Source organism: Emys orbicularis, chromosome 1 (assembly GCF_028017835.1).
Source record: "Emys orbicularis isolate rEmyOrb1 chromosome 1, rEmyOrb1.hap1, whole genome shotgun sequence".
Lineage (NCBI taxonomy): Eukaryota > Metazoa > Chordata > Testudines > Emydidae > Emys > Emys orbicularis.
The window spans coordinates 247,659,507-247,686,691 of NC_088683.1; the positions used below are offsets into that span (position 1 = coordinate 247,659,507).

At 42.7% G+C, this 27,185-nt stretch overlaps 1 protein-coding gene across 1 annotated transcript in view; it reads left to right on the forward strand.

Moving 5' to 3' along the window:
• Positions 1 to 27,185, forward strand: part of TMEM131 (transmembrane protein 131) — a 172,114-nt gene that overhangs the window by 50,870 nt on the left and 94,059 nt on the right. The window contains exon 3 of the mRNA XM_065402904.1: positions 6,686 to 6,726. Coding sequence (XP_065258976.1) covers positions 6,686 to 6,726 — 41 coding nt within the window. The remainder of the gene's footprint in view (positions 1 to 6,685; positions 6,727 to 27,185) is intronic.

Below are 27,185 nucleotides of genomic sequence, written 5' to 3' on the forward strand. Positions count from 1 at the left end.
AGGACTATTTAGAAAAGCTGGACAAGCACAGTCCATGGGGCCAGATGCACTGCATCCGAAGGTGCTAAAGGAGTTAGCAGATGTGATTGCAGAGCCATTGGCCATTATCTTTGAAAACTCATGGCGATCGGGGGAGGTCCCGGATGACTGAAAAAAGGCTAATGTAGTGCCCATCTTTAAAAAAGGGAAGGAGGAGGATCTGGGGAACCACAGACCAGTCAGCCTCACCTAAGTCCCTGGAAAAATCATGGAGCAGGTCCTCGAGGAATCCATTCTGAAGCACTTTGAGGAAAGTGATCAGAAACAGTCTGCATGGATTCACCAAGGGCAAGTCATACCTGACTAACCTAATTGCCTTCTATGATGAGATAACTGGCTCTGTGGATGAGGGGAAAGCAGTGGACGTGTTATTCCTTGACTTTAGCAAAGCTTTTGATACGGTCTCCCACAGTATACTTGCCAGCAAGTTAAAGAAGCATGGGCTGGATGAATGGACTATAAGGTGGATAGAAATCTGGCTAGATCATTGGGCTCAATGGTTAGTGATCAATGGCTCCATGTCTAGTTGGCAGCCGGTATCAAGCAGAGTTGCCCAAGGGTTGGTCCTGGGGCCGGTTTTGTTCAATATCTTCATTAATGATTTGTAGGATGGCGTGGACTGCACCCTCAGCAAGTTTGCAGATGACACTAAACTGGTAGGAGTGGTAGATACCCTGGAGGGTAAGGATAGGATACAGAGGGACCTAGACAAATTAGAGGATTGGGCCAAAAGAAATCTGATGAGGTTCAAGAAGGACAAGTGCAGAGTCCTGCACTTAGGACAGAAGAATCCCATGCACTGCTACAGACTAGGGACCGAGTGGCTAGGCAGCAGTTCTGCAGAAAAGGACCTAGGGGTTACAGGGGACGAGAAGCTGGATATGAGTCAACAGTGTGTCCTTGTTGCCAAGAAGGCTAACGGCATTTTGGGCTGTATAAGTAGGAGCATTGCCAGCAGATCGAGGGACGTGATCATTCCCCTCTATTCGGCATTGGTGAGGCCTCATCTGGAGTACTGTGTCCAGTTTTGGGCCCCCACACTACAAGAAGGATGTGGAAAAATTGGAAAGAGTCCAGCGGAGGGCAACAAAAATGATAAGGGGGCTGGGGCACATGATTTATGAGGAGAGACTGAGGGAACTGGGATTATTTAGTCTGCAGAAGAGATGAATGAGGGGGGATTTGATAGCTGCTTTCAACTACCTGAAACGGGGTTCCAAAGAGGATGGAGCTAGGCTGTTCTCAGTGGTACCAGGTGACAGAACATGGAGTAATGGTCTCAAGTTGCAGTGGGGGAGTTTTAGGTTGGATATTAGGAAAAACTTTTTCACTAGGAGGGTGGTGAAGCACTGCAATGGGTTATCTAAGGAGGTGGTGGAATCTCCTTCTTTAGAGGTTTTTAAGGTCAGACTTGACATAGCCCTGTCTGGGATGATTTAGTTGGGGATTGGTCCTGCTTTGAGCAGGGGGTTGGACTAGATGACCTCCTGAGGTCCCTTCCAACCCTGATATTCTATGACAGGTTGGTCTTGGAGATTATCTCCAAGGGTTACTTGATCCACTTCACATCCCTCCCTTCTCATGAGAGACTATTAAGTCAGGAAATAGATCACGAGTTATGCCTAGGGTCCATGGTACTAGTCCCTACTCACCTCAAAGGCAAGGGGTTTTATTCCAGATATTTCCTGATCCCCAAGAGAAAGGGAGGTTGGAGACCCATACTACATGTAAGGGCACTAAACAGATATGTGAAGGCACAGAAGTTCAAGATGGTTACACTAGCAGTCATTATTCCATCTCTGGAGCAAGGAGATTGGTTCTCGGCCCTCAGCCTACAAGATGTCTACTCCTACATTTCAGTCTGACCATCCCACAGGAGATTCCACCAATTTACCTTTGAGCGGGACCATTGTCAATACAGAATGCTCCCATTTGGCCTTGTCCGCACCCAGGATATTCTCCCAGGTCCTCTCCGTCGTAGTGACATATCTACGAACATTAGGCATTGTCCAGGTATGGGTAAATAATGACTGCCTTCTCAAGGTTCATTCTTTCGAAGACGCCCTGCAAGCCACCCAGAGGACCATGCACATATTTGTGCAACTGGGCCTACACCTCAATAAACAGAAACCAACCTTGACCCCCGTACAACGTCTGGAGTTTATTGGGGCTTAACTTGGCGGAATGTAAGTGAGAGCATTCCTTTTGCTGCACAGATTCAATGCACTGATGAGTCTCATAGACAGTCTGGGTCAGCCCATCAACACCAGCCAAGAATTGACTCTAGCTTCTTTGTGATCCCACGCGCACTTTTGACATGAGATGTTTACAGATATGCCTCAGATCTGTCTACTCTCCGAACAAGGACAGGCTAAACAAGTGGCTGTTGATGCCCTCCAGGGTCAAACGCTCCCTGCACTGATGGAAAGAACCATCCAACATCCGTGCAGGCATCCCGTTCATGCAACCAACACTGATTCTAACAACAGATGCCTCTCTAATAGGCTGGGGAGCCCACCTAAACAACTGCAAGTCCAGGGAAAGTGGCCTCCCACAGAATCGGTACTCCATATCAATCTTTTGGAATTAAGAGCTGTCAGAAATGCCAGTACACACTTTCTCACACAAATGTCATGACAGACAATATAGTGTGCATGTTTTACATAAATCACCAAAGGGGTGCCAGATCACCTTCCCTTTCTGTGGAAGCACTGTAACTTTGGAATTCGTGCATCCACCACAATGTACTCATTTCAGCCGCTTACCTGCCAGGGGTGACAGCAGACAGACCATCAGAATTTCTCATACAACCACGAATGGGAGATGAACCCAGCAGTGCTTCATGGCATATTCAGTCTATCGGGAGCCCTGACAATAGACCTGTTTGCTACTTACTTAAACAAGAAATGTCTGCTACTGCTCCAGAGCCGGACTGGGGAAACAGTCTCTAGGAGATGTTCTCATTTTCCCATGGGGCAGGGAGCTGCTATATACCTTTCCTCCATTTCCTCTCATGTCAAAGGTGCTATTAAGGATACAGAAAGACAGAGCAAAAGTCATAGATTGCCTCCTCTTGGCTGAGGCAAGTGTGGTACCCATACTTTGGACAGCTGACAGTGTGTCCTCCAATTCGTCTTCAGTCCATTCATCACCTGCTCTCCCAAAATGACTGATGGATCCTTCACCTCAACCTTCAGAACCTCCAGCTCCAGGTTTGGCTCCTTCATAGTTCCAAAGTTTAAAAAGCAAATGCTCCGAGTAGGTGAAAGAGGTGTTACTGCGCATTAGGAAATTGACAACTCCTCTCACTTACCTGCAGAAGTGGAAATTATTCCAAATTTGGTGCAATTCCAAACAAATAGCTCTGATATCTTCCTCCCTCCTTTTGATCCTATACTATATTCTAGACCTTAAAAGGACTGGTCTCTATCTTAGCTTACTTAAAGTACATCTAGCAACCATAATTCTGCCTTACACCATCGGGTGGACGGATGCTGAGTATTTGCCCATCCAACATACACATTCTTCAAGGGCATGGGAAATGTCTTCCTGCACATTAGACCACCCACTCCAATGTGGGATCTCAATCTGGTTCTGAAAACCCCCAGCTAGGCCACCCTTTGAACCTATAGCCACTTGTTCTCTCCTACACCTGTCCACATAGGTGCTGGAACTGGGGGTGGTGCTGCCCCCTATCTTGAAGTAGTAATAACAACCCAAATACATGGTTTCCGCCTTCACCCCCCCCACTATAAAAATTGTTCCAGCACCACTGCCTGTGCATGAAGGCAGCATTTCTTGAGAGCATGACTCAAAACGCTGACTAGGGGAAATAGCAGCATCGATGGCGCAGCCACTGTTCACGGTCTTTTTTTAAAGACAAAATCACCCTGTGGTAGCACCCAAAATTCCTTCCCAAGATAATCTTGTCCTTCCCTGTGAACCAGTTCATTCACCTCCCCACTTTTTCCCCAAAACCACATTGTGACAACAGGGAGGCAGTACTTCATATACTTGATGTTAGGAGATCCTGAGTGTTTTATGTGGACAGGACTAAGGACTTCAGGAAGTCTCCTAAACACTTCCTTTCATTCATGGAAACACCGAAAGGTTCTGCAATATCCGCTGAAAGACTCTCCAAATTGGTCTCCAATTGCATTAACCACTGTTCCCATGAGTGTAACCTGCTACCCCAGTCAGGAATCTGCACGTACTCCATGAGATCCATTTTTACCTCAGTCGCATTTGTTAAAGATGTTCTCATCTCAGAAATCTGCGGGGCAGCGACCTGGGCCTCTGCTCATACTTTCGAGAAACACTACATGATCACTCAAGACTCAGCCTCTGATGCCATCTTTGGCTACACAATACTATCGTCTATAATAGTCTGCACTCTGAAGCCCCAGCCCTCCCATGAGGGATACTGCTGTGAAGTCACCTACAGAGGATCACCCATAGGGACACTACTCACAGAGGAAGTTATCACCTTGTGCAGTAATAATGGTTCTTCAAGATGTGTCCCTATGGGTCCCTCCTCCCTTCTACTTTGGAGTTCTTGATGAGGGGTTCTGCGGTAGAGAGGGAACTGAGGGTGGTTCGCCCATGCAGTGCTAGATAGCCATGAAGGAGGGCTCATGTGTGGGCAGAACAGACACTGCTACCTAAATTCTCTGATTAGAGGCGCAGGGGCGCAGATAAACCCAGCGTGGAGCACCCATAGAGACCTATATCTCAAAGAACCATTGTTATTGCACAAGGTGAGCAATTTCCTTCTCTGGGTTCTATCCCAGACTGTTGGTCAGTATGACTGTTGGCTAGTCAGCATCTCTGTACTTCAGTTCATCCATTGATGATGATAATTTTAACACTCCTCAGACATAGGTGATGCTTAGTTAAAGCTTTTGAATAAAAGATATTATAATGTTGATGGTGCTGTTTAATGGACTCAAGCTTGTACAATACTTGGACTGATACTCTCCTATTGCCCAGATCTCTAGGACAAGCAAAGTGCTTTCTGAGCTGTTGTCAATTTTGCTTCCTTCCGGACAGGGTGCAATAGAGGACTTGTGGTTGGGTTGAATATCTAGCACAACAGCTCTGTACTGCCAGTCACAGAAAAGGGTTGCTATGCATGTGCTTCCTCAGGAGTAGAGGAAGAAAAGGACCCGAGGGAACAGCAGAACACCTGCTGGTCATTGTGGAAGGGGATGGGTCTAGCTGATGTCACCCATGCAAATCATGCCTTGGAAGAATGGGGTAGAGGACTACCAACAAATGTTCTGCTGGGCTTACCTGTTGCCAAGGCTTTTATCTGAATGTGTTGTCTGTTAGCACTTTGATTAGACATCTCTGACTGGGGAGGGGGAAGATAGATTGGATCTGGGCTTTCAGCAACAATTTAATTTTCTAGACAAGCCTGAGTAAGCTGTGTACCAATTCTTAGAGCCTTTCAGACATCATAGCTCAGAGTTTAGTTTGATTTGGTTTTAAGAGAGAGAATAAATCTTACAAGCTATAGACCACAACTGTATAGTACAAAGGTAGTTATTTTTTGCCAGAAAAGTAAGTAGTAGTTCAATTTGTCAATCAACCCAAAGTATGCTGTGTAGTAAAATAAACTACAGTATGATTCCTTGTTGCTGGAAAGCACAATTTGATTTAACTTTAGGAGGCAGGTTGCCTCTGTAATACTTCAAGATGTATGTTTGTTGTTTTTTAAAGCTTGTTAGCTGGTACCAGGGTCTAGCAAGTGAATTTGCAAATAAATCCTTGACTTGCATATGATCTAGTTTGCCATTTTTGCACCAATTGCAGTCCTATAAAACCAAAAGATTTCAAAAATGTCAAGGTGTGTTTTTTGTTTTTTGTTTTTGTTTTTTTAAACTATGGATACACAAAAGGGAAAAGAGTACTCTTTATTGTGTACTCTTGACATCCTGGTTTAATGGCGGCATTCATGAGATTTGTAAAGCAAAAATTCATAGTTCCTTAATACTGAATATTTTTGCTTTTCAGAGACTGTATCCTTAAAAGGACTCCATAACAAGTTTTGTTTGGGGGTTATCTGTAGTATATTACTTTTAGTGGTTAAATGTGCTTTTTAAACTTTGTTTTATGATATAGTATTGGAAACTTAAAGCTCAATCCTATTTGCTAACTGAAGTTTCTTTCAATTTCTGCAACTTATGTTTGACTTTCGTTTGATTTATACAATGCCCTTTGTAAGCACTTCTTACCCCCACGTTAGCTCTTGGTAGGGTAGAGGGGCCATACTTTCCTCTCCTTCTGGCCCATAAAATGTTGCCCTTTCTGATTTTTTTTTTTTTCCCCCTCCTCCCTTTTCAATCTTCCTGAACTGCTACATACCTCCTAGTTTTCCATGTTCCTAAGATTTCAGGAATCATTACTGACTGCTTGATTCCTGAATTGCAGGGTGCTTTGGTGTTTGTTAGTTGCTTGATTTGTTGATATCCTTGGAGGTAGACAGTTGGCAGATACTGACTTGGACTTCCTGCCCAAGACTCAGAACTTGCCTTTGTCTTTTAAAAGACTGTTCTAATTACTTGTTAGCATTGTATTGTTTAATATGGAAAACATATTTGATATCAAGCATTGCAACCTTAACTGTTCGTTCTTCTTGTTACAGACCGACACAAGTATTGGCCTCAGCTCATATCAACAGAAAAGGTAAGGTGTGTTCCAGAGTAAGATGTTCGCTTTTAATAAATTCCCCACTGGGGAATTTGTGATTCTTGATGTCAAAAAAATAGACTGTTTTTGTGCAAGTCACTGTTAGAAGTAAGATGGCTTAAATCCAAATATTGTAATCTTTCATTTAGCAAGCTGTTCAAATTTCATGTCTGCTATATATGTCAATTATAAACATTTTAGTTGGCTAATGTTTAAATACTAAACATTGCAATGTGTAGTAAACCTCCTGCTACTGAGCATCTCCCTTCATGTATTTGGAACAAGTGAGAAGGAAAGAACACCCTTTCTTACCCATGAAAAACAATTCAGTTAAGTCAGTTTTCTGTTGTGTAAGTGAACACCTCTGCCATTAGGAGATTCCCATGTATGTAACTCACAGAGGAAGAAAAGAGCAGCACCACATCATAGTCTCATTAACATGGAAAATTTAGGCTGAATATCTTGGCGAATGTCTTAACAATTAGATTTCTTAGCTTGGGGAATAAAGTGATGGAAGCCCGGTAGCTTAGGACTCTTGCAGCTACACTGAACAAAAGACAAATGTACATCAGGGAACAATCCTCCACAGCAGAGATGGGGCTTGACTGATTCTGCCAGTAGATTGTGTGTTCTGTTAAAGGTGACCTAACAGGTAAAAGAGGTGTAGTCCTCTTTTTGCTGTTGTATGATGATTAAAAGCCTGAAAAACTTTTTAGAAGTTTCTTCTTATCTGTCCTGCTGTTTAAAGACTCTATGGGTTACTTGAGAACTTTGTATAACTATGACATCAGAGAATCAAAGCAAGTGAAATGTGATTAATTGCAAAAAGTGGCTTATTCAAGCTGTTACATTTTAATACTTATCTAACTCTTGGGAAACATTCAAGAGGAAAAAGGTGGTGTTAAAGATTCAGCACCACTGCCCCTTCCATTAAAGGCTGAGAAAGTAGAGTCCAACCATCTTTGACTTTTGGTGATTTTTTTCCAGTAAAACCAGAATGATATCCTTTAAAAGGTTGAAGAAGTAATAAAAAAAAGAGTGTAGGACTTTTTGGGTGGGGTTGAGGAATTATTGTAGGATTTTTTTTTATGTATTATGCCTTTTGTTTCTTTATGATCCTTTTTTATATATGTATATTTGACTTTAGAATGGTGGACAACATAAATCCAGAAAAGGGCCATGCACACAGTGTCAAATACACTCCATAAAGCTTCCAGCAGGGGGAAGTGCATGATATAATCTTGTTTTAAATAGTGTTGATAAATAGATTACATAAAACTTCACATATATTTTGCTGTACAAAATTACCATAGCAACTGCCACACATCTGGGTTGTGAGATGTAGCATTGCATTGTTCTGACTCACAAGTTCTATTATTTTAAAGAATCTTATATGCATGTGTTGTCCATCTTTATATTTTAAAAGTTGCATCTTTGAAGCTACAAGGAAAACTTTGGTTTGATCTGGGGAACAAATGGGGTGTCTTTAATAGGACTTTTCTCTTGCATGGTGTCATATTTATTCCTAAATCTCAGGGAGAACCCAGAAAATAAAAATGTACAGTGCAGGTAATTACATAATCATTTACAAATACCTATGGGTAGGTCTGCTGTCAGCTTTCCCCCTTTATCCACCCTGGTCCACAGCCAACCCACTGCTGGGACCTCGCCATCCTCCCCCTCGAATGGGGATTTAAGATGATTATAAAGGGGGGATTGATTCCCAGCCGTACCAGTCATAGAAGCCTCAAACCCCACTGTTTCTTCTCCTTTAAAGAATATCTCATTTAAATCCTTTACCAATCCATTTTATCTGATCACCCTATCCCTTCCCTATGGAATACCTGCACTGGACATCCCAACGAAGCGCCAGCAATTAACATGGCTGCCTCCCATACCTAGCCAGATTCCCAGACATCTACTAATGCCCTTTTTAGTATTGACCAAAAGCGTGTCAGTTCCCATACCCCCCTGAATTATTCTGGTGCCCCATATGCTATGTCCAGATGAGAAATTACTGACACCCCCTCCTCCCAATGCCATGTATGAGTTTGGCCATCTCCCTGTTCACATCCCTCCTAGCCTTGTTGACGCAAGGGGGCTTCACTGCTTCCCACCACACCCTGCATTGCAACATGTCCAACGAAATAATTTGTATTCCTAGAAGTTGTTCCAGGGTCCACCTGAAGTCCCTCTTAGCTCTGAGCATTAAGTCCACCCCTTTACACATTCCAAATCTGGGAACAATGTATGTCCTCGTATCCTCCGCAGGGCAGGAGCTGGTCCCATAACATGCCTCTCCTCCCATGCTAGCTCAGGACTGCTTCACCACTGAGGCCCAGCTGTGAATCTCCAGACAACTTGGAAGCATGCCTATGTGCCCAGTAACCAATACTGTGCCTGCAGAGCCACACCACCATCTGCCAGCATCTGGAATGCAAATACAAAGGAAAATTGACATTGATTCTCCACCTGGGATCTCATGTACGTTCTGTATGCTTCAGAATGTCAACGCCCAATTGCCTGAATTGCTGTAGCTCCCAGGCCCATCTGGACCACTGCTGGTGCCACCCTGATCCTGAACGAGTGGGAACCAAATTCGTGTGCCAGAAGCCTCAACCTCATCAGTCCTTATCTTAAAACTTGAACAAACCAGTATATTGTGAGGGGACTCCTGTCACATGAACCAAGAAGGACCTGTCCATCCCTGGCCTTATTACCATGTATGCCCTCACACCCTCCACAGGGCAGATCCACCCTCCTGTAGAATAATAGGTTCACCCTGCCCGCCTTGATCCATCTTCATCCTCCTCAACATTAATAGCACTGATCATCCCTCCCAACATATAGCCCTCAGATCCAAAACCCTTCCAGAAGAATCCCTACAGGACCCAGGTACTAGTTCGTATATCTTAAAAACTCCAAAAAAAACACTACCAGAAATGCCTCCTTGAACAAGGTCATCTCTTGTCCACAAAGATATGTGGGCTCTAGGATCCACGCCAGATCCCTAAGTGTTATTAATAGTGATGGGACAACATGTTTCTGTCTAGAGTTGGTGCTTCAAAATTACCTGGCTAGAAACCTCTGAACTAAAATCCCATGACAAGAACCTTGGTAACCATTCAGCCTACTGACAAATGTAAGAACCAAGGCAAGTGGAGATGATTGATGAAGCCGGTTGCTAAAACCATGTGCTACAGCACCCATTCCCATGTAATGGGCCATATCAGTGCCAGGCCCTCCTGCTCCTGAAATTGCACAAAATCATTAAAACTTCTCTCATAGCTCCATAATGTTCGCAGAACCACTGATCTGACAGCCATCATGTGCCAAGGTTCCTTAGTACCCGCAAATAAAATGTCATCTAAGTAATGCACTACCTGCCATAAACCAGTTTCCCACATCACTGCCCAGTGTAACATTGTACTAAATTTCTCAAATGCTGAACAGGATATTGCCCAATCCCCTGGGCGTAGCTTTATCAAATTGTCCTTTGAAAGAGAAATCCAAAAGATTAAAGTCAGAAGGGTGCACCGTCAGCAATTGAAAAGCAGACGATATCACAATTGGCCATCAGTGGCCCTGGGCCACAATACCTAACCATGCACACAGTCTTTTCAATGGAGGAGTAGTGCATGGAACACAAGGCCTGGTCTATTCCATCGTTAACTGAGCCACTCTGTGGTTCTGATAGGTGGTGAATTAAGCAAGATCACTTGTCTTAGGGACCAAGCCTAGGGGAGACATTCGCATTGTCTATATATGTAAAGGGTTGAATGGCCCTGCTAGCCTATTCTTTAATTGTTGTGCAATCTTTCTTTCCACATGGGATCCATTCCCACTAAGGACTTCAAATTTTTGGCATCACATGACTTCTTTCACTGGTAAAGGAAATAATAAACCCTGCAGTAAATCCACCCCACAAAAATGCCCTATCTGTCTTGTTTAGGGTAATCCCAAAGGAGCATCCTTCTAAACCTCCATCTTATCCAGAGATGGTGCTCTTGTCCAGCCCCCATGTTCAGCTTGCCCCCACACCCCTTCCTGTACGTTAGTCCCTATACCCTGCTCCTGCCCCCAGGGATCTGCAGGCAGCACCTGACTTACCCCACATTCTGTTTCCTCACTGCAGCCTTCCCCAACTGCTGTGGCAATTGCGGGCTGTATAGGCCCCAAAGCATATTTTGCAAGCATGCTGAAATTTCCAGATGCTACGAAATACCTGCTTTCATTAAAATGTCATTATAAGATTCAGGCCTCTGGTGGGCATGCTGTGGAATGAATGGGCCACTGTCAGCGTGGAAACCCCCAAGCCTCATGGCGTCATCCATTCTAATCATATCATATGATATGGAATGTCCCACCGGATTCCAGTTTCTGTCGCCACCCTTCACCCAGTCATAGTTAAACCAAGCCGTGGTCCTTAAAATAGTACGGTTTGATTTCTCCTGACCTCTTGTGAGGGAATGAGGGGTAAATGACCACCCTTCTCTCCCTTAATTCCTCCCTAGAGGAAAAATGGGCAAGTTCCCTGAATCCCACCAAATTCCCCCTATAGATACCCATGCAGCATGGGACAGAAGGGACTCACTTTCACACCCTGCCCCTGCAGTCTCCATCTGGTGCTGGTCATGCTCATTCCTGCCAGCTTTGTTGCTCTCCAGTCTTGCAATCTGTTCATAGTGTTATGCTGTCTGGAGTGGCTCGCTGCCATGAGTGCCAACCTCAGTGCAGATTGTCAAAAATCAGGGCAGAAACCCAAACTGGTTGTGTGTTCTGTAGTTAGATTTCACCAACTCAGTAACAAGTGTGAACTACTAAAACAGTCTTACCAGGGAGTCACAGATAGACTGGAATGCCCAAGAGAGGGGGGGGGGGGAACTATGTGATAGATGGTCACTTTACATCAAAAATCACAATAATATTTCGGTTACTCCCAGTCCCAGAGACCCAGCCACTTAACCCAACTCAATTGTATTCAGATTTCAAACCAAAGACAATGCTTGTAGCCAATCCTGTAATAAACTAACTAAAGATTTATTAATTAAGAAAAGAAATAATTATTTACAAGGTTAAAACTGGAGACACACATGCACAAATGAGTTAGTTTTAGATTTTAAAAGATAATAGAAACTTTTATAATCGGTTCTATATGTCCTGTAGGGCAGACCCATGCCAGTCAGCATGGGCATCTTATGTTTAGGAATCTTTGCCTCTCAGAGTCCGGACAGCATACAGATCCCAGTTTCTCCTTGTCCATGGATTGTTAGCCCCTTCAGCCCAGAAAACAAGCTGATGGCATTAGTTCATGCACAGATCTCCTCTTGGAGGGAGTGAGGCATGCAATCAGCAAGGTTTCTGTCCTGTGACACTACACAATGCCTTCTTTGCCTTCAGTGGGTCATCTTGTGTGCAGGATGAGCACTTTACCCTAATTAATGCTTCTTTTCCTGTTTAGTGTGTTACACTGACAGAGGTTTAAAGTGCAAACACACAGTATAACTTTATACCATGGGATACAGATATTATAAGTAGGATTAATACATGCATCATTCTATAAGCATTCCATAAAATCTAAGCACATTCTTATAACACGGATATCTAACTATACTAGGTGAGCCAGACTGGTTTCCAGCTATGCATTTGTCAGTGTTTAGTGAGTTCTTGGGCCTTGGCATGAGCTGGCTCCTGGTCTGCCAGCATCACGCATGTCCTGGCTCTGGACAACCCACTACACTTAGTAAGCTTCTCAGTGCTGCAGAAACAACTTCGGAAGCAACTACCTGGCTGATTTGAATCAATTCTCTGTTAGCTCCCCCACACCCAAATGCAGCTAGTTCCCCACTGGGAGTGTTTGCTTCTCCAGGATTTACATTACTTCCCAATGGAGGGGAATCCATTTGGTAGGTATTTATTTATTTATTTTTAAAATGGGCCTTAAAGTCACCAAATGAGCTGATTACTAATGGCAAGGTTGTGAAAATGTTTACCACATAAAGAATCAGCAATAGCCTATTCTACAGTTTTTAGTGTGTGAATCCTGATAGTGCTGGCTGCCTATGTGGTAACCATTGTGACAAAAGTTTTACTAAAAATCCTTAGGTATAGTGGCAAGAAAAGAATGGTGCATGAATTTTTGTGTGCATGCAGTTTTTAATGCCTTTTAAACAACCTGAGAATGGGCTAAGAGGCATTGGAAGTAAAGGATATAATGCACAGTTGTGGACAGGTGGTGCACAAGTTCCTCAAGCAGCACTGCCAATGCACTTCAGTCTTGACCTTACACCCCCTCTTCTCAATGTTTTGCCTCTTGAGTATTCATTAATAAGGCTCTGATTTAGTCACAGGTATTTTTAATAAAAGTAATGGACAGGTTACGGGCAATAAACAAAAATTCATGGCCCATGACCTATCCATGACTTGTACTATAAATACCCCTGACTAAATCTTGCGGGGGGAGGGCCCTGCTGCTGGTGGAGGGTGCCCCAGGGAGCTGCTGCTGGGGGGGAAGGGGTGGCAGCACCAGCTGCTGGGGGCTGCTGAGAAACGGCTGCTCTGGCCACCCCCAGGACCGCTGCTCAGGTGGTCCCCGGGGCCAGCCGCACCTGTGACTGTTGGGGCCGCACCTACAGTGGTCGGTGCAGCTGACTGCCCACGGGACCAGTCGCCCCAAGACCCGCCGGTGCAGCTGGCTGCCTGGGCAGTCCTGGGTTCAGCCACGCTGGCCGCCGCAGAAGTCACGGAGGTTGTGGAAAGTCATGGAGTCCATGACTTCTGCAACCTCTGTGACAAAGACGGAGCCCTATTCATTAACTAGTGTGCAGTACCGAGGAAGCCATCCTGATTCCTTTTCACACAGTGCTCCACAAACTTTCCAATAGGTCCATATCTCATGAAAATTGAAAGTTGTAAATTGTCCTTAATAATGAAAATTCAAATTCCAGTATTCACATTCCTAGCAGAATTTTTGGTTTGCTTCAAAGCACTGTTTTTGATAATACAACTGCCATGTTGTTAACATCAGTACTGAGATGATAGAAAGCAAACAGAGCAACTGCAGTTTAGAGTAGGTCATGCTGATGCTGTCTGAGTAACAGAGGTACATGCTGTATTAGGTGGGTTCTCCAGCTGTGACTTGTAGGACAAGTGTACACAGTGAATTGTTGGCTTCTGACTTCCCACCAGAGACATGTTGTATGCTGGTTTCTTTTTTTAATAGATCACAAATTTTGTCCTATTACTTCTAACCTGAGTGCTTAAACTGCATCTTAATTTATATTTAGGCACCCGAGTGGTGTGACTTTAAAGGGCTAGTTACTAAAGCTCCTATCTGATTTCAGTGGAAGACATTAGCGCTCTGACCACTTAGGTACCTAACTATGGATTTAGGTGTCTAAATTCAAGTATCCAGATTTGAAAATTTCAGTTAACTGTTTGTGTATCTTAAGTGTCCTGTTTAACTTCTTATTTGAAAATGTTCTTTCAAAATGTTTTAGATGTGAATAGATAGAAAGTCTGATTACTAAATAGGACTTCCTTTGTAAATTTAAATATGCTTAGGGCAAAGAGACAGCATTACAAGAAAAACCAGCAGCATGCAGAAATGTTCTTACCCTGACACAGCCAGAATTCTTGCTTGATGCTTCCTCTTACACATTTTAGACACTATATTGAGAACTGCAATAATAAGCATTATTTTCTTTTAGAAATTGTTATGCCAAAAAAACAGGAAGTATATTTGAATAACGTTTCATGCTCCTTCTTGCAGTATTAGGGCAGAGACTTGAATGCTGCATTTCAATTTAAAAGCCAATTATTTGCATTGGTACTGTAAAGTTAAAGCCATCAAATAACTTTACTTTAACCCCTTAATTTGCCGTTCTTTACCAAGGGTCTATATTAGACCAAGGTTTCTCAACCCATCAGTCGTGACTAAGGCTATGTTTTAGTCACGGGTATTTTTAGTAAAAGTCACAGACCGGTCACTGGCAGTAAACAAAAATTCACAGCCCGTAACCTGTCCATGATTTTTACTAAAAATACCCATGACTAAAACTTCGGAGGGGGGAGGAGGAGGGGCTTCCTGGGTGTTGGGGAGGGGGTGTCGCACGACCCTGCAGGGGGGAGAGAGGGTTGGCAGGGCCGGTAGGCTCCCTACCTGGCTCCGCACCTCCCCCCAGCAGCAGCAGCAGAAGAGTTTGGGTGTGGGAAGGGGCAGAGGGTTGGGGCATGAGGTGGGCTCTGGGCAGCATTTACCTGGGGGCTCCCTGGAAGCAGCAACATCCCCCTCCTCAGCTGCTAGGTGGAGGCATGGCCGGGCAGCTCTGCGCGCTGCCTCTGCCCAGAGCACTGGCTTCACAGCTCCTGCAGGCAGAGGCAGCATCATGATGGAGGGGCAGCTGGGGGAAGGGGGATGTTGCTGCTTCCAGGGAGCACCCCAAATTTGAGTGAATGATGCTGCAATCCCCTGCATCAGATACCAGTGCCGTTCTCACAGATTTGGTCTGACCAGCTAGCCAAAACTGAGCAGCACTGCAACATCACATCATCTGGAGCGAGGAGCCATGCCCAGCCAGCCCCAGGAGACAGGAGCTTCAGGAGCTTGCTGCTGTGGTACACACAGTGCACTTAAATACTTATTACATAAACATGCGTGTTCTATATTGTGGTTAAGAAATATTTAGTAAGCTAGATTTTTTTTTGCACTAAAGTTATTTATTGGGTCGTAACTGGCCATCAATGTTTACAAATGGGTCCTTAGCCCAAAAAGGTAGAGAACCACTGTATTAGACCGATCTATTTTGACCTTGTCTCACTGCATAACACAAATCTTTTCATTCCAATCCAATAATTTGATGATGCAGAAAACAACTGATGCAACAGATTTAAACACAAGTTTCATGTATATTTCATCAGTTTCTGTATATAATCTTCACAGAAGAAAACATCCTTGGCCGAGATAATTGCTAAGATCCAGAATCTTGTGATGTTATGGGTGCTTTCACGCCCATTGAAAACAATGGGATTTGAGGGTATTCAGTATCAAGATCCAGACCCTAAATTTGACTAGATTTACTGAAACTGAAAAATTTCTTCAAAGTTTTGCAGCTAGTCACAGTTCAAACTCATTCCTCCACTCCATTCTCTCCACCACCCTAGTAAACAATTGAGAAGAGTTTTTCAAGCTAAACTCATAAAAAAAACTACCACTGCATTAAAAATAAAGGTTTGTTCATTTAGTGCTATGCTATTGCTATTATTCTAATCTCTTGATCCTGGCTGGAGTAGTTACTCATTTCTTTCGCTCATCTGTAAACGTAAAGCAGTACAGCACAAAAACCACTGTCAGCCAGTCAGAGAACTTCATATTTTGTTTACAGAAAAAGTTGACAAGAGATTCCTCCACTCAGGGTTTCTTAACTCAGACCTCAGCGCTGGGTTCAGAGAGCAGCCGTCTCCCAGGCAGTTTTTTTTTTTTTTTTTTTTTTATGGCTGCTTGAATCACCTGTGTGAGCTTCATTAACTGCTCACTTGCCGGGGATTAGGTAGGAATGGTGCACCCTGTCATAATTAAATTCTTAAAGTCTCTTTGAATTTGAGCTTGAAACACATTCTTGCCCCGCATGTCAATTTATACAAAATGCATTTAGTTGGGTACACTTGAATTTTAAAAATAAAATTAATTTAATTTTTTTTGGCATTTATTGTGTAATATTACCTTAGACTGTTTAAATGAGCATGTGTGGTAGTAATGTTTTACATATGCAGTGTTGAGAAATATACTCAACTAAGCCATTAGCTTCTTTTAGTACCGTATGTTTTTAGTATGGCAACAATTTCAGCAGGAGTTTGTGGACTGACACTTACTTACACTGTCATGGTTTTAATAACAGTTATCTTGTGAACCATTAAGTATGGAATCCTTAATGCACAAAATTCTATCAGTTTAGTGCTACAATTGTCAATGAAAATTCTTGTGAGTCAAGTCACAACCTTCAGAAATAACTGAATGTTTGTGTGCATGTAAGAACCATCTTTATGAAAGTGCAACTAAATGTGTAAAATTAAATTTAGCACTGTCTGATTTTTTTAAAAAATATTTTTAAAGCAACAAAATTAAAGGATACTCTTAAAGCTTCAGCATATCCTTGACTCACACTGTACTGCTTATTGCATGCAATTGAATGTAATGGACCTATTTTGCTATTCCAGGAAGAATGGCATAATAGATTTAAATCCAGAGTAGACTCTTTAAATGTAAATGTATGTATTTTGTGGGGTTTAAGTCAGCCCTTAATGTTGGCGCACAAGGCTTTCTTGTGTTTATATAGATGTATCGATTTAAAGGAGCAATTCTGGTACACTATTTTTTGAGATTTACTCTTGGTCATATTAGACATGATCTGAATACAGTGAAGTCTAGAATCTTCACTTAATATTCAGACTCCTTAGGTCCCAGATCTTCAGTGCCTTTTAATCTGCTCTAGCAGCACATAGGGGTCCAAAAGCTATATTAACAGAGGAGAGGGCTTCTTGGGTTGTACGTCAGTGTCTCCCAGTTCCCTGGAGTAGTGTGTGTGGCAGGAGAGCATTGAGTTCTGGCAATTCCTTACCTTCACAACAGCCCCATAAAACCCAAATCAGTTTGGCCCTTAAGCCATTTTTGGCTTCTGCCCACATGACAACCTTCCCCATTGGATCTTGAGGATTGGGGTCTTGGTGTGTCACTTGTACAGATTTTAGATCTAGATAGTGTCACATAAATGGACATTAGATTTTAAACAAGCTCTCTTTATCTAGCAAACCACAACAGTGCATATTGAGCATGTTGGGAGAAAGGTAATTCTTTTTTTGAAGATACAAGTCATTTTTTAAAAGTGTGATACTGTGTTGCTGTTAATCATATCTGTAGATTGGGTCTTTTTCTTTAGCAGTGCATGGTGCCTTTTGTTTGTTTTTCTGAAGGAATATTTATCTGTAAATTGAGCAATAATAGCCTGTGGGTACATTGCAGAGAGATGTTAGCAGTGCTTTGACTTCAGAGTTTGCATTGCATCGCAATCATGTCAGAATCTGCTGGCCTTTTGCCTTGGGGTGCATGTAACCATGCACCTGTGTGCTTATATGCTGGCTGTTCTATCCTTCAGCTATCTTAAATGGGAATGCTGACTAGACACACAAAGAGGACTCTGTAACTTTAACAATAGGTTGTGCTTCAACCTGTACTTGGGTACTCTGTTTACTCAGAATTTTGTAGGGTGACGGAGTTGTCATGGAGGTCTTTCCAACCCTCATCTTTTTCCATGGGGGAGCTGCACTTCCTTTACAATGGTGTTGGGGGTAAAGGGGGGGGGGAAGTGATCTCCATTGCCCGCAAAACATATCTTCCCCAGTAAGTGGATGAGTACAGTAAGTTTGCAAGACTGATATGTACAGTTTAAAAACTTAGTCACCAGAACTGCAACTTTTTTTCTGATCTTTAAATTCTGCCCTTGTAATTCCACATAAAAATCCTCAATATGAAATGTCTGTTGTGCAGTTTTAAAGTTTGACTATTGAATTAGACCATTTTTACTTTGTAGCTTTTTCGGCTGTGTGGTAAGAATTTTTGTGCTGCGAGATTTCTTGTTTGTACATTTTGGTTATTTGCTTAGTTAACTAAACTTTCTCTTGCTGTGGCTGTGAAGCTTGTTTTGTCCCCAAAGCTCCATTAGTCTGTAGCTCATATACAGATATTTGTAGCTTTGACATCAGACTGTAGCTCATACACAGGGGAGCAAAGAGGACCCAGGGAATTATAGACCTCATCAGCCTAACTTTGATACCTGGAAAGATACTGGAACAAATTATTAAACAATCTGTTTGTAAGCACCTAGAGGATAATAGGGTTATAAAGAATAACCAGAATGAATTTGTCAAGAACAAATCATGCGAAACCACCCTTGCTTCCTTCTTTGACAGGGTTACTGGACTAGTGGATAGGGGAGAAATAGTAGATGTGATATCTTATTTAAGTAAGGCTTTTGACATAGTCCCACATGACATTCTCATAAGCAAATTAAGGAAATGTGGTCTAGATAAAATTGCTGTAATGTGGGTGCACAACTGATTGAAAGACTGTATTCAATAATTAGTTACCAACGGTTTGCTGTCAAACTGGGAGGGCTTATCTAGGGGGGTCTTGCAGGGTTCAGTCCTGGATCCAGTACTAGTTAATATTTTCATTAATGACTTGGATAAGAGAATGGAGAGCATACTTATAAAATTTGTGGATGCCACCAAACTGGAAGGGATTGCAGACAGTATTAGAATTCAAAATGACTGTGACAAATTAGAGATTTGGTCTGAATTCAACAAGATGAAATTCAATAAAGACAAGTGCAAAATACTTCAGTCACCAGAAGTGTGGTGGCTAGCTTTTTAGGGTGCCACTTATGTTGGCACTCGTATCCCAGACATAACGCAACAGTTGTCTGCATATCTGCTGGTTAGATTTCAGTCACCTATGAATGGAGACTCAGCAAATCTTGAGCACAATAAGCAACTTCCCTGTCCCAGTGTCTGCTACTATATCACACAAGGATAGAGAAGTATATTACATTGGTATGTCTGTTAAAATGAACAGTGAAATATCATCATGATGGCAAATTTCAAATGGATGTGGCCGCCTTGCAAATCGAGTGCCCCCCAGATCAATGTCTGTCAAAGTGCTTAAATTGATCAGATTATATATATATATATTCAGTTTGTCCATCAGTGGCAATCTTATCATGCCACATAAGCTTTTGGCACCCGCGTGATTGCTGGCTTGTAGGAGCATTCCTTGGTACATACACTTCAGAATTAATTGGTCTTCCATTCTTATTATATGTCCATAACAAGAAAGCAACCAAAACTGAAACAGTGCTGATGGAGATGATTGCTGGGTTCAGCATTGAATATTCTGATGTCTGATCTTGTCGTACTGATTGGTATGAAGCAGTTGATGGAGACGATGAGAATGGAAAATGTCAATCCAGTGTTCTTGAACCTTCCACAGCACTCACATTTCACTTTCCTACAACAGAGTTGGTATAACTGTGGTTCTATAGATCCGTAGCTTTGTAGCAAGCTTGATGTCACACCGTCCCTATGAAGCTGCTGAAGGGCCTGAAACATATCAGCCACTGCTCACATGTGTCCACATCTTTTGAGCATCCTCCAGCCCTGTCTATGATGCTGTCCAAATATGACAGCTGCCCAGTGTCCCATCAACACAAATTAATATTGAGCTAGAGACTGTTTGATGGTAATCACCAGGAATTTAGTTTTATCCTAATTAATAACCAGACCAATGCGTGTTGCTTCTTGCCTGCCCAGATCAGCCATCAGCTGCAGGAATTAATCAGAGTCAGTGAGACATTGTCCACTGTGACAAAGTTCCTCCTTTATCTTGGTGGGTCCTGTGCTTATTGGCGGATTTTCTTGCCTCAGAGATTCACCATGTGGGTTGGGGAACAGCCCAGAGACCTTCCCCTCTGGAAGAACCCACAGTCCAGGTCAATTGGGAGGTTTGGGGGGGAACCCGGGCCTGCCCTCTACTCCGGGTTCCATCCCAGGGCCCTGTGGACTGCAGCTGTCTATAGTGCCTCCTGTAACAGCTGCATGACAGCTACAACTCCCTGGGCTACTTCCCCATGGCCTCCTCCAAACACCTTCCTTACTCTCACCACAGGACCTTCCTCCTGGTGTCTGATAACGCTTGTGCTCCTCAGTCCTCCAACAGCACACCCTCTCACTCTCAGCTCCTTGCGCCTCTTGCTCCCAGCTCCTCACACTCGCACCACAAACTGAAGTGAGCTCCTTTTTAAAACCCAGGTGCCCTGATTAGCCTGCCTTAATTGATTCTAGCAGCTTCTTCTTAATTGGCTCCAGGTGTCCTAATTAGTCTGCCTGCCTTAACTGGTTCTAGCAGGTTCCTGATTACTCTAGTGCAGCCCCTTCTCTGGTCACTCGGGACAGAAAACTACTCATCCAGTGACCAGTATATTTGCCCTCTACCAGACTCCTGTACCCCACTGGTCTGGGTCTGTCTCACACAGTGTATTCAAAATCTTGAAGTGGAATGGTGTTGGGTTCAACACCACCGACAGCTGCCCTCTCAAGTATATTCATCAACCCTTTCAATGGTGGCACGATGCAGTCTTGCCAAACTCCCATGCAGATAGGAAACCCTGGCATGTATCTGCCATGGAATCAAATGCAGCTTTCTGTTCTCTTGTAGAGCTCTTTTATCAATGACACTGTCTTCTGAGGATTGCCTCGATGCCTCAACAGATCCCACAGACTTGCTCAATACACTGAATAAAAGGCCTGACAGAAATCTATAAAAAGTGCTGTGCACAGCTTATTAAATTCAGCCATCTTTTAAAAAAACTGTCTCAAGGTCATTCCACTGTTGACTAGATCTTTACCAAATCTAAAGTTGCACTGAGTATTTCAGCCTTTGCTACAAATTGCATCATTGATTCAAGACACTAATACAGAAGCAAATGCTTTCCCTGGGTCCAGTGATAGCATAATACCTCTGTAATAGTGACTTTCAGTGTTAGTGAATAGGTATTGTCTAAACATAGAAGGTCCAGGGATTTAACTAAAGGTGTAGTGTTGCACCAGTTTAGTTAAACAATTGCCACTTTTGTGTGGACACTCTTGACATGGGTTTAAATTCAAGTTTAGTTTGGACTAGGATTTAAGGTGTGGTGATAAATTGTTACCTAGTTTAGTTTTATACCTTATAAAAGCAATTACAGTTTAGCTAAGGTGGTCCAGTTAAAATCCTAACCTAGGTTTATACAAATGTAGTCCTTGTTTAAATGGAAAAGTTTTGCCACTTATACCACTGTAGATGCTTTTATTCTCCTGTAAGTGGCTTTTTTGATTGTCTAGACACCTTCCCAAGCAACATAAGTCAAACCAAAGTCACTCTTATACCAGACTAAGAGGGTCTGCATGGGGGTTTATATTAGTTAAGCTTTTCACCTTAAGTTATATTGAAAAAATTTACCTGTGTAAACAAAGCCTTTTATCCTAATCCAGGCAACCTAGATTCATTAATTTTTATTCACATTTTGAAGATCCTCCCCATGACCATAACTAGAGGTTTTTAAACAATGGATTTGGGGCACAAGTATGGTATATTAAGAAAGGACAATTGCATGATAACTTGTTTTATGTATCTGTGTAATCACTTACACAAAGGGCCTTGGTCATGACTGAAGGATGCCCCTATTCTGAAATAAGACCCTAAGGGCAGTTGAATGAATTCTGTTTATCGAAGTAGTATCTTCTACATAAATCAGATGGAGAAGTCTGAGCAGAAAAATCAAACCCTTTTATACTCTATTTAAATTTAAAAGGAAAAAGACAGGAAAGTAGCTTTCCACCTCTGTAAATTCAAGCAGTGGTTCTCAACTCGGGGTCCGCGGCCCCCAGGGGGACTGTGAGCCAGTTTCAGGGGGTCCCCGAGCACTGGTGCCCTGTGGAGCAGAAGCCCCAAACCCAGGGGCAGAGATGGAGAGGAGCACAGGGAGAGTTGTCCCTCCAAACTGCAGTGCCTTAACCAGAGTGGGTCAGTCCTGGGGGCAGCTCCACACATTCCCCCCGCCCCCAAAGTCCCACCCCCTGGCCAGGTCTGAGGTGGGAAGCCAAAGCCAGGCAGTGCGGGGTAGCTGCTACTCTGGCTGGTGCTATGGAGGGCTCAGCTGCTGCGCTCCCATCTCCTCTTCTCAGCTCCCAGCCCCTTTTGATTGCTCGCAGAGCCGGTAAGAGCCGCCCTGTTGGAGGGACCTAGTTCTGGCAGAGCCCTCAGGGAGCAACAACCGCGAGGGGGCCCTCCTGGCACAGCCTCTAGCTACCGCCCTGCCTGAACACCTTCCAGCATAACAGCACCTATGGCTTGCCATTGGGGAAAATGAAGGACCCTGGTATGAGGGAAGGGAAGGGGGAAATGGAGGGGCTTATCCCCTGGCATGGGGGAAAGGGTAATGGGAGGTATACAAAGCCCCTTGAATGGACAGAGTGGGGAATGGGGGACACAGCTTCTGCGGGGTGTGTGTGTGTGGTTGCAGGCATTCCTAAAATTAAATGGGATAGGAGGGTGGCGCGCAGGGAATTTGAAGGGGGAGTGGAGGGACGTAAGTAGCCCCAGGTGTGTGCAATGCGCTCAGCCTACAGAAGTAACGAAGTGTGCAACCCTCTTAATTATCATATCTTATTGAAGTATGGAGCCTTTCGGTTTTAAAGATTTAGGCTGTTGCAGTCACCCACATGGGGTGAGTTCTCTTACATGTCAAAGTTGTTACCCACTTGTGTTTATTATGAGGATTAGAGTTGGCTGTTAACAGGAAGAGACAAACCTTTATTGAAAGTGAACTTAGTGAGAAAATAACTTGTTTTGCATGAAACCTCAGCGGCACTTAGTTGAAAGTGTAGAACATCGCACATAATGTGGGCAGAAAGTTGCAAACATAATATGTTGCAGTTAAGATAAATGTGAAGCATCTATTTTCCTAGACCAATCCTTATTGAATGAGATATGACTAATGAGATGTTGGAAAGATGTTGCTCACAGTACGGTGGCAAAAATTCCGGCACTATGCTATAAAAGATTTGAAAGTTTAAAAAAAAAAACAAAAAAACAAAAACCTAATGCTCACAGTTTTCTAGAATTTAAGAATCATAAGGAATCATTTTTACTTTTTAATAAACATTACACCTCTGCTTGCAATTGTTTGTAGGCTATCTCCTGAAATTATAAGAAGTTGGGGCAGCCAAGCCATCAAATGAATTAAAATAAATAGTATTTGTCTAAGTTAAAGTTGAGAAGAGGCTTTGGGGAATAGAATGCCAAGGTTTAAAAGTGGAAAGCTTGGTGAGACTCTCACTCTGCATTTGTAGTGTTACTTGGGCAGATTTGGAGTGGCAAATGTGTTAAATTTCTTAGTAATGACTTAATACATTCTCTATGAACACTTACAAAATCCCATGTATAAACCTAAAATACCTGCCTACACTACACTCTGAGACATAATTTGAGACGTGAATGGAAGGAAAGCGGATATGCCCGAACTTGTTACAAGGAAGAGGTGGTTATTAAGTATTCTGAATTATATAGTCTTTCAAAGTAAGTATATAATAGAATGTGATAAGTACAATTGTATAGTTGTTGTAATATAGAGTGTGAAACTAATTTGAAATCTAAAATGTAACTTACAAGCGTCTAGTTAGACTTCTAAGGATTGGATGATTTTCAGTGTTGTATGCCTAAACTTAGGCACCTGCGTAAACTGATTTTTTTCAAACAAGCTATGTGGCATCTCCCATTGGACCATCTATTTAGGTGCCTGGTTATGGACTTAGGAGTCTCCTTAGGCATCCAATTTTGAAAATCTCAGCAAATAAATGAGAAGTAATGTTCCCCATTTTATTTCAAAACATTTATCTTGCTTTGTGCATCACTTACCATCAGTTTTCTGCTGCTTTCTGATTTGACACTGATCAAAAGCTTGTGATATAGACCCCATGAGTAGTGTGAAAACATTTCATATTTGGGTAAACAAATATTAAAAAATGCCTCTTTGTGGGTGTGGGCAGAAGAGTTTTGGGGGGGATAGGCTAAACAACAGAGTGCTGGAGGCCGTTGGAGACAAAAAGACATAGTTTAAAAATTGGAAATAAAATCCTAGTGAGGAAAATAGGAAGGAGTGTCAACTGTGGCAAGTCAAACCTAAAAGTAGAGTTAAGCAGGCCAAAAAAGAATTTAAAGAGCAACTAGTAAAAGACATTTAACAGCAAACAAAAATTTCATACATCAGTAGCGGGAAGGTGCTAAAGGAGCACTCAAGGAAGATAAGGTCATTGCAGAGAAGCTAAATTAATTCTTTGCATCAGTCTTCACTGCAGAGGATGTGAGGGAGATCCCCACACCTGATCCTCAGATTTGTGACCTAGAAAGAATGGAACTGTCCCAGATTGAGGTGTCAATAGAGGAGATTTTGGAACAGATCGATGAATTAAAGAGTAATAAGTCACTGGGACCAGATGGTATGTATTCACCAAGAGTTCTGAAGGAACTCAAATATGAAATTACAGAACTACTAACTGTGGTATATAACTTATCACTTGAATCAGCTGCTGTACCAGATGACTGGAGGATGTGATGTCAGTTTTTAAAAGAAGACTCCAGAGACAATCCTGGCAATTACAGGCTGATAAGCCTAACTTCAGTATGAGGCAAATTGGTTGAAACTGTAGTAAAGAACAGAATTATCCGAGACACAGATGAACATGATTTGGTGGGGAAGTGTCAACATGGCTTTTGTAAAGGGAAATCATATCTCACCAATCTATTAGAATTCTTTGAGGGTCAACAAATATGTAGACAAGGGTGATCCAGTGGATATGGCGTCCTTGGACTTTCAGAAAGCCTTTGACAAGGTCCCTCATTAAAGGCTCTTAAGCAAAGTCCTCTAATGGAACAGTAATTGGTTAAAAGACAGCAAATAAAGGGTAGGAATAAATGGTCAGTTTTCAGAATGGAGGGATGTAACAGTGATGCCCCCTAGGGATCTGCACTGGGACCAAGGCTGTTCAGCATATTCATAAATGATCTGGAAAAAGGGGTAAGCAGTGAGGTGGCAAAGTTTGCAGACAATACAAATTTACTCAAGATAGTTAAGTCCAAAGCAGACTGCAAAGAGTTACAAAGGAATCTCACAAAACTGGATGACGGGGGAATAAAATGTCAGATGAAATTTAATGTTGATAAATGCAAAGTAATGCACATTGGAAAACATAATCCCAGCTTTACGTACAAAATGATGGGTTATCTATTAGCTGTTCTCTTTCTTGAATGGTATGGTGGAGTCCTCATGTATAGTTATCTGAAAACATCTGCCCAATATGCCGCAGTAGTCAAAATGCTAACAATGTTAGGAACCATTAGGAAAGGGATAGATAAGACAATAAATATAATGCCAGTATATAAATCAATGATATGCCCACACCTTGAATACTGCATGCTATTCTTGTTGCCCCATCTAAAAAATTATTAGAATTGGAAAAGGTACAGAGAAGGGCAACAAAAATGATTAGGCATGTGGAACAGCTTCCCTGTGAGAAGAGATTAAAAAGACTAGGACTTTTCAGCTTAGAAAAGAGATGAGGATGGGGGAGTACGATAGAGGTCTATAACATAATGGTGTGCAGAAAGTGAATAAGGAAGTGTTATTTACTCCTCACTCATAACACAAGAATTAGGGGTCACCAAATGAAATTAATAGGCAGAAGGTTTAAAACAAACAAAAGGAAATACTACTTCACACAATGCACAGTAAACCTGTAGAACTTTATGCCAGAGGCTGTTGTGAAGGCCAAAAATATAACTGAATTAAAAAAAGAAATAACATAAGAATGGCTATACTGGGTCAGCCCAGTATCCTGTCTTCCGACAGTGGCCAATGCCAGGTTCTTCAGAGGGATGAACAGAACAGGTAATCATCAAGTGATCCATCCCCTGTCATCCACACCCAGCTTCTGGCAATCAAAGGGTAGGGAAACCCAGAGCATGGGGTTGCATCCCTGACCATGTTAACTAATAGCCATTGATGGGCGTGTCTTCCATGAACTTATCTAAATCTTTTTTGAATCCCTTTCTTGTTTTGGCCTTCCAAACATCCCCTGGCAACAAGGTAGGAGCATGGAGAATAGGTTCCTCAAGGCTATTTGCCAAGATTGTCAGGGACACAACCCCATGCTCTGGGTGTCCCTAAACCTCTGACTGCGAGGTGCTGGGATTGGACAACAGGGGATGGATTATTCTATTATTGCTCTGTTCTGTTCATTCCCTCTGAAGCATCTGGCATTGGCTACTGTCAGAAGACAGGATAGTGGGATAGATGGACAATTGGTCTGGCCCAGTATGACCATTCTAGTGTTCTTATATTATCACTTAAGATTAAACTAAACTCAAATACTAGCTTAATTCATAGCATCAGTCTTGATAATATCGTAAGAGAGAAGAACTAGAAGCAAAATAGAGTTTCACTTGTTGGCTAAGTGAAACTAAATTAAAACTTGATGTTAGGCATGCGCATTTGATATTTACCTTGTGAACTGAAACAAGGACAATTTCCTGGTGCAAGTGCTGGAGGAACCAACTAGGGGCATAGCTCTTCTTGACCTGCTGCTCACAAACAGGGAAGAATTAGTAGGGGAAGGAAAAGTGGATGGGAACCTGGGAGGCAGTGACCATGAGATGGTCGAGTTCAGGATCCTGACACAAGGAAGAAAGGAGAGCAGCAGAATACAGACCCTGGACTTCAGAAAAGCAGACTTTGACTCCCTCAGGGAACTGATGGGCAGGATTCCCTGGGAGAATAACATGAGGGGGAAAGGAGTCCAGGAGAGCAGGC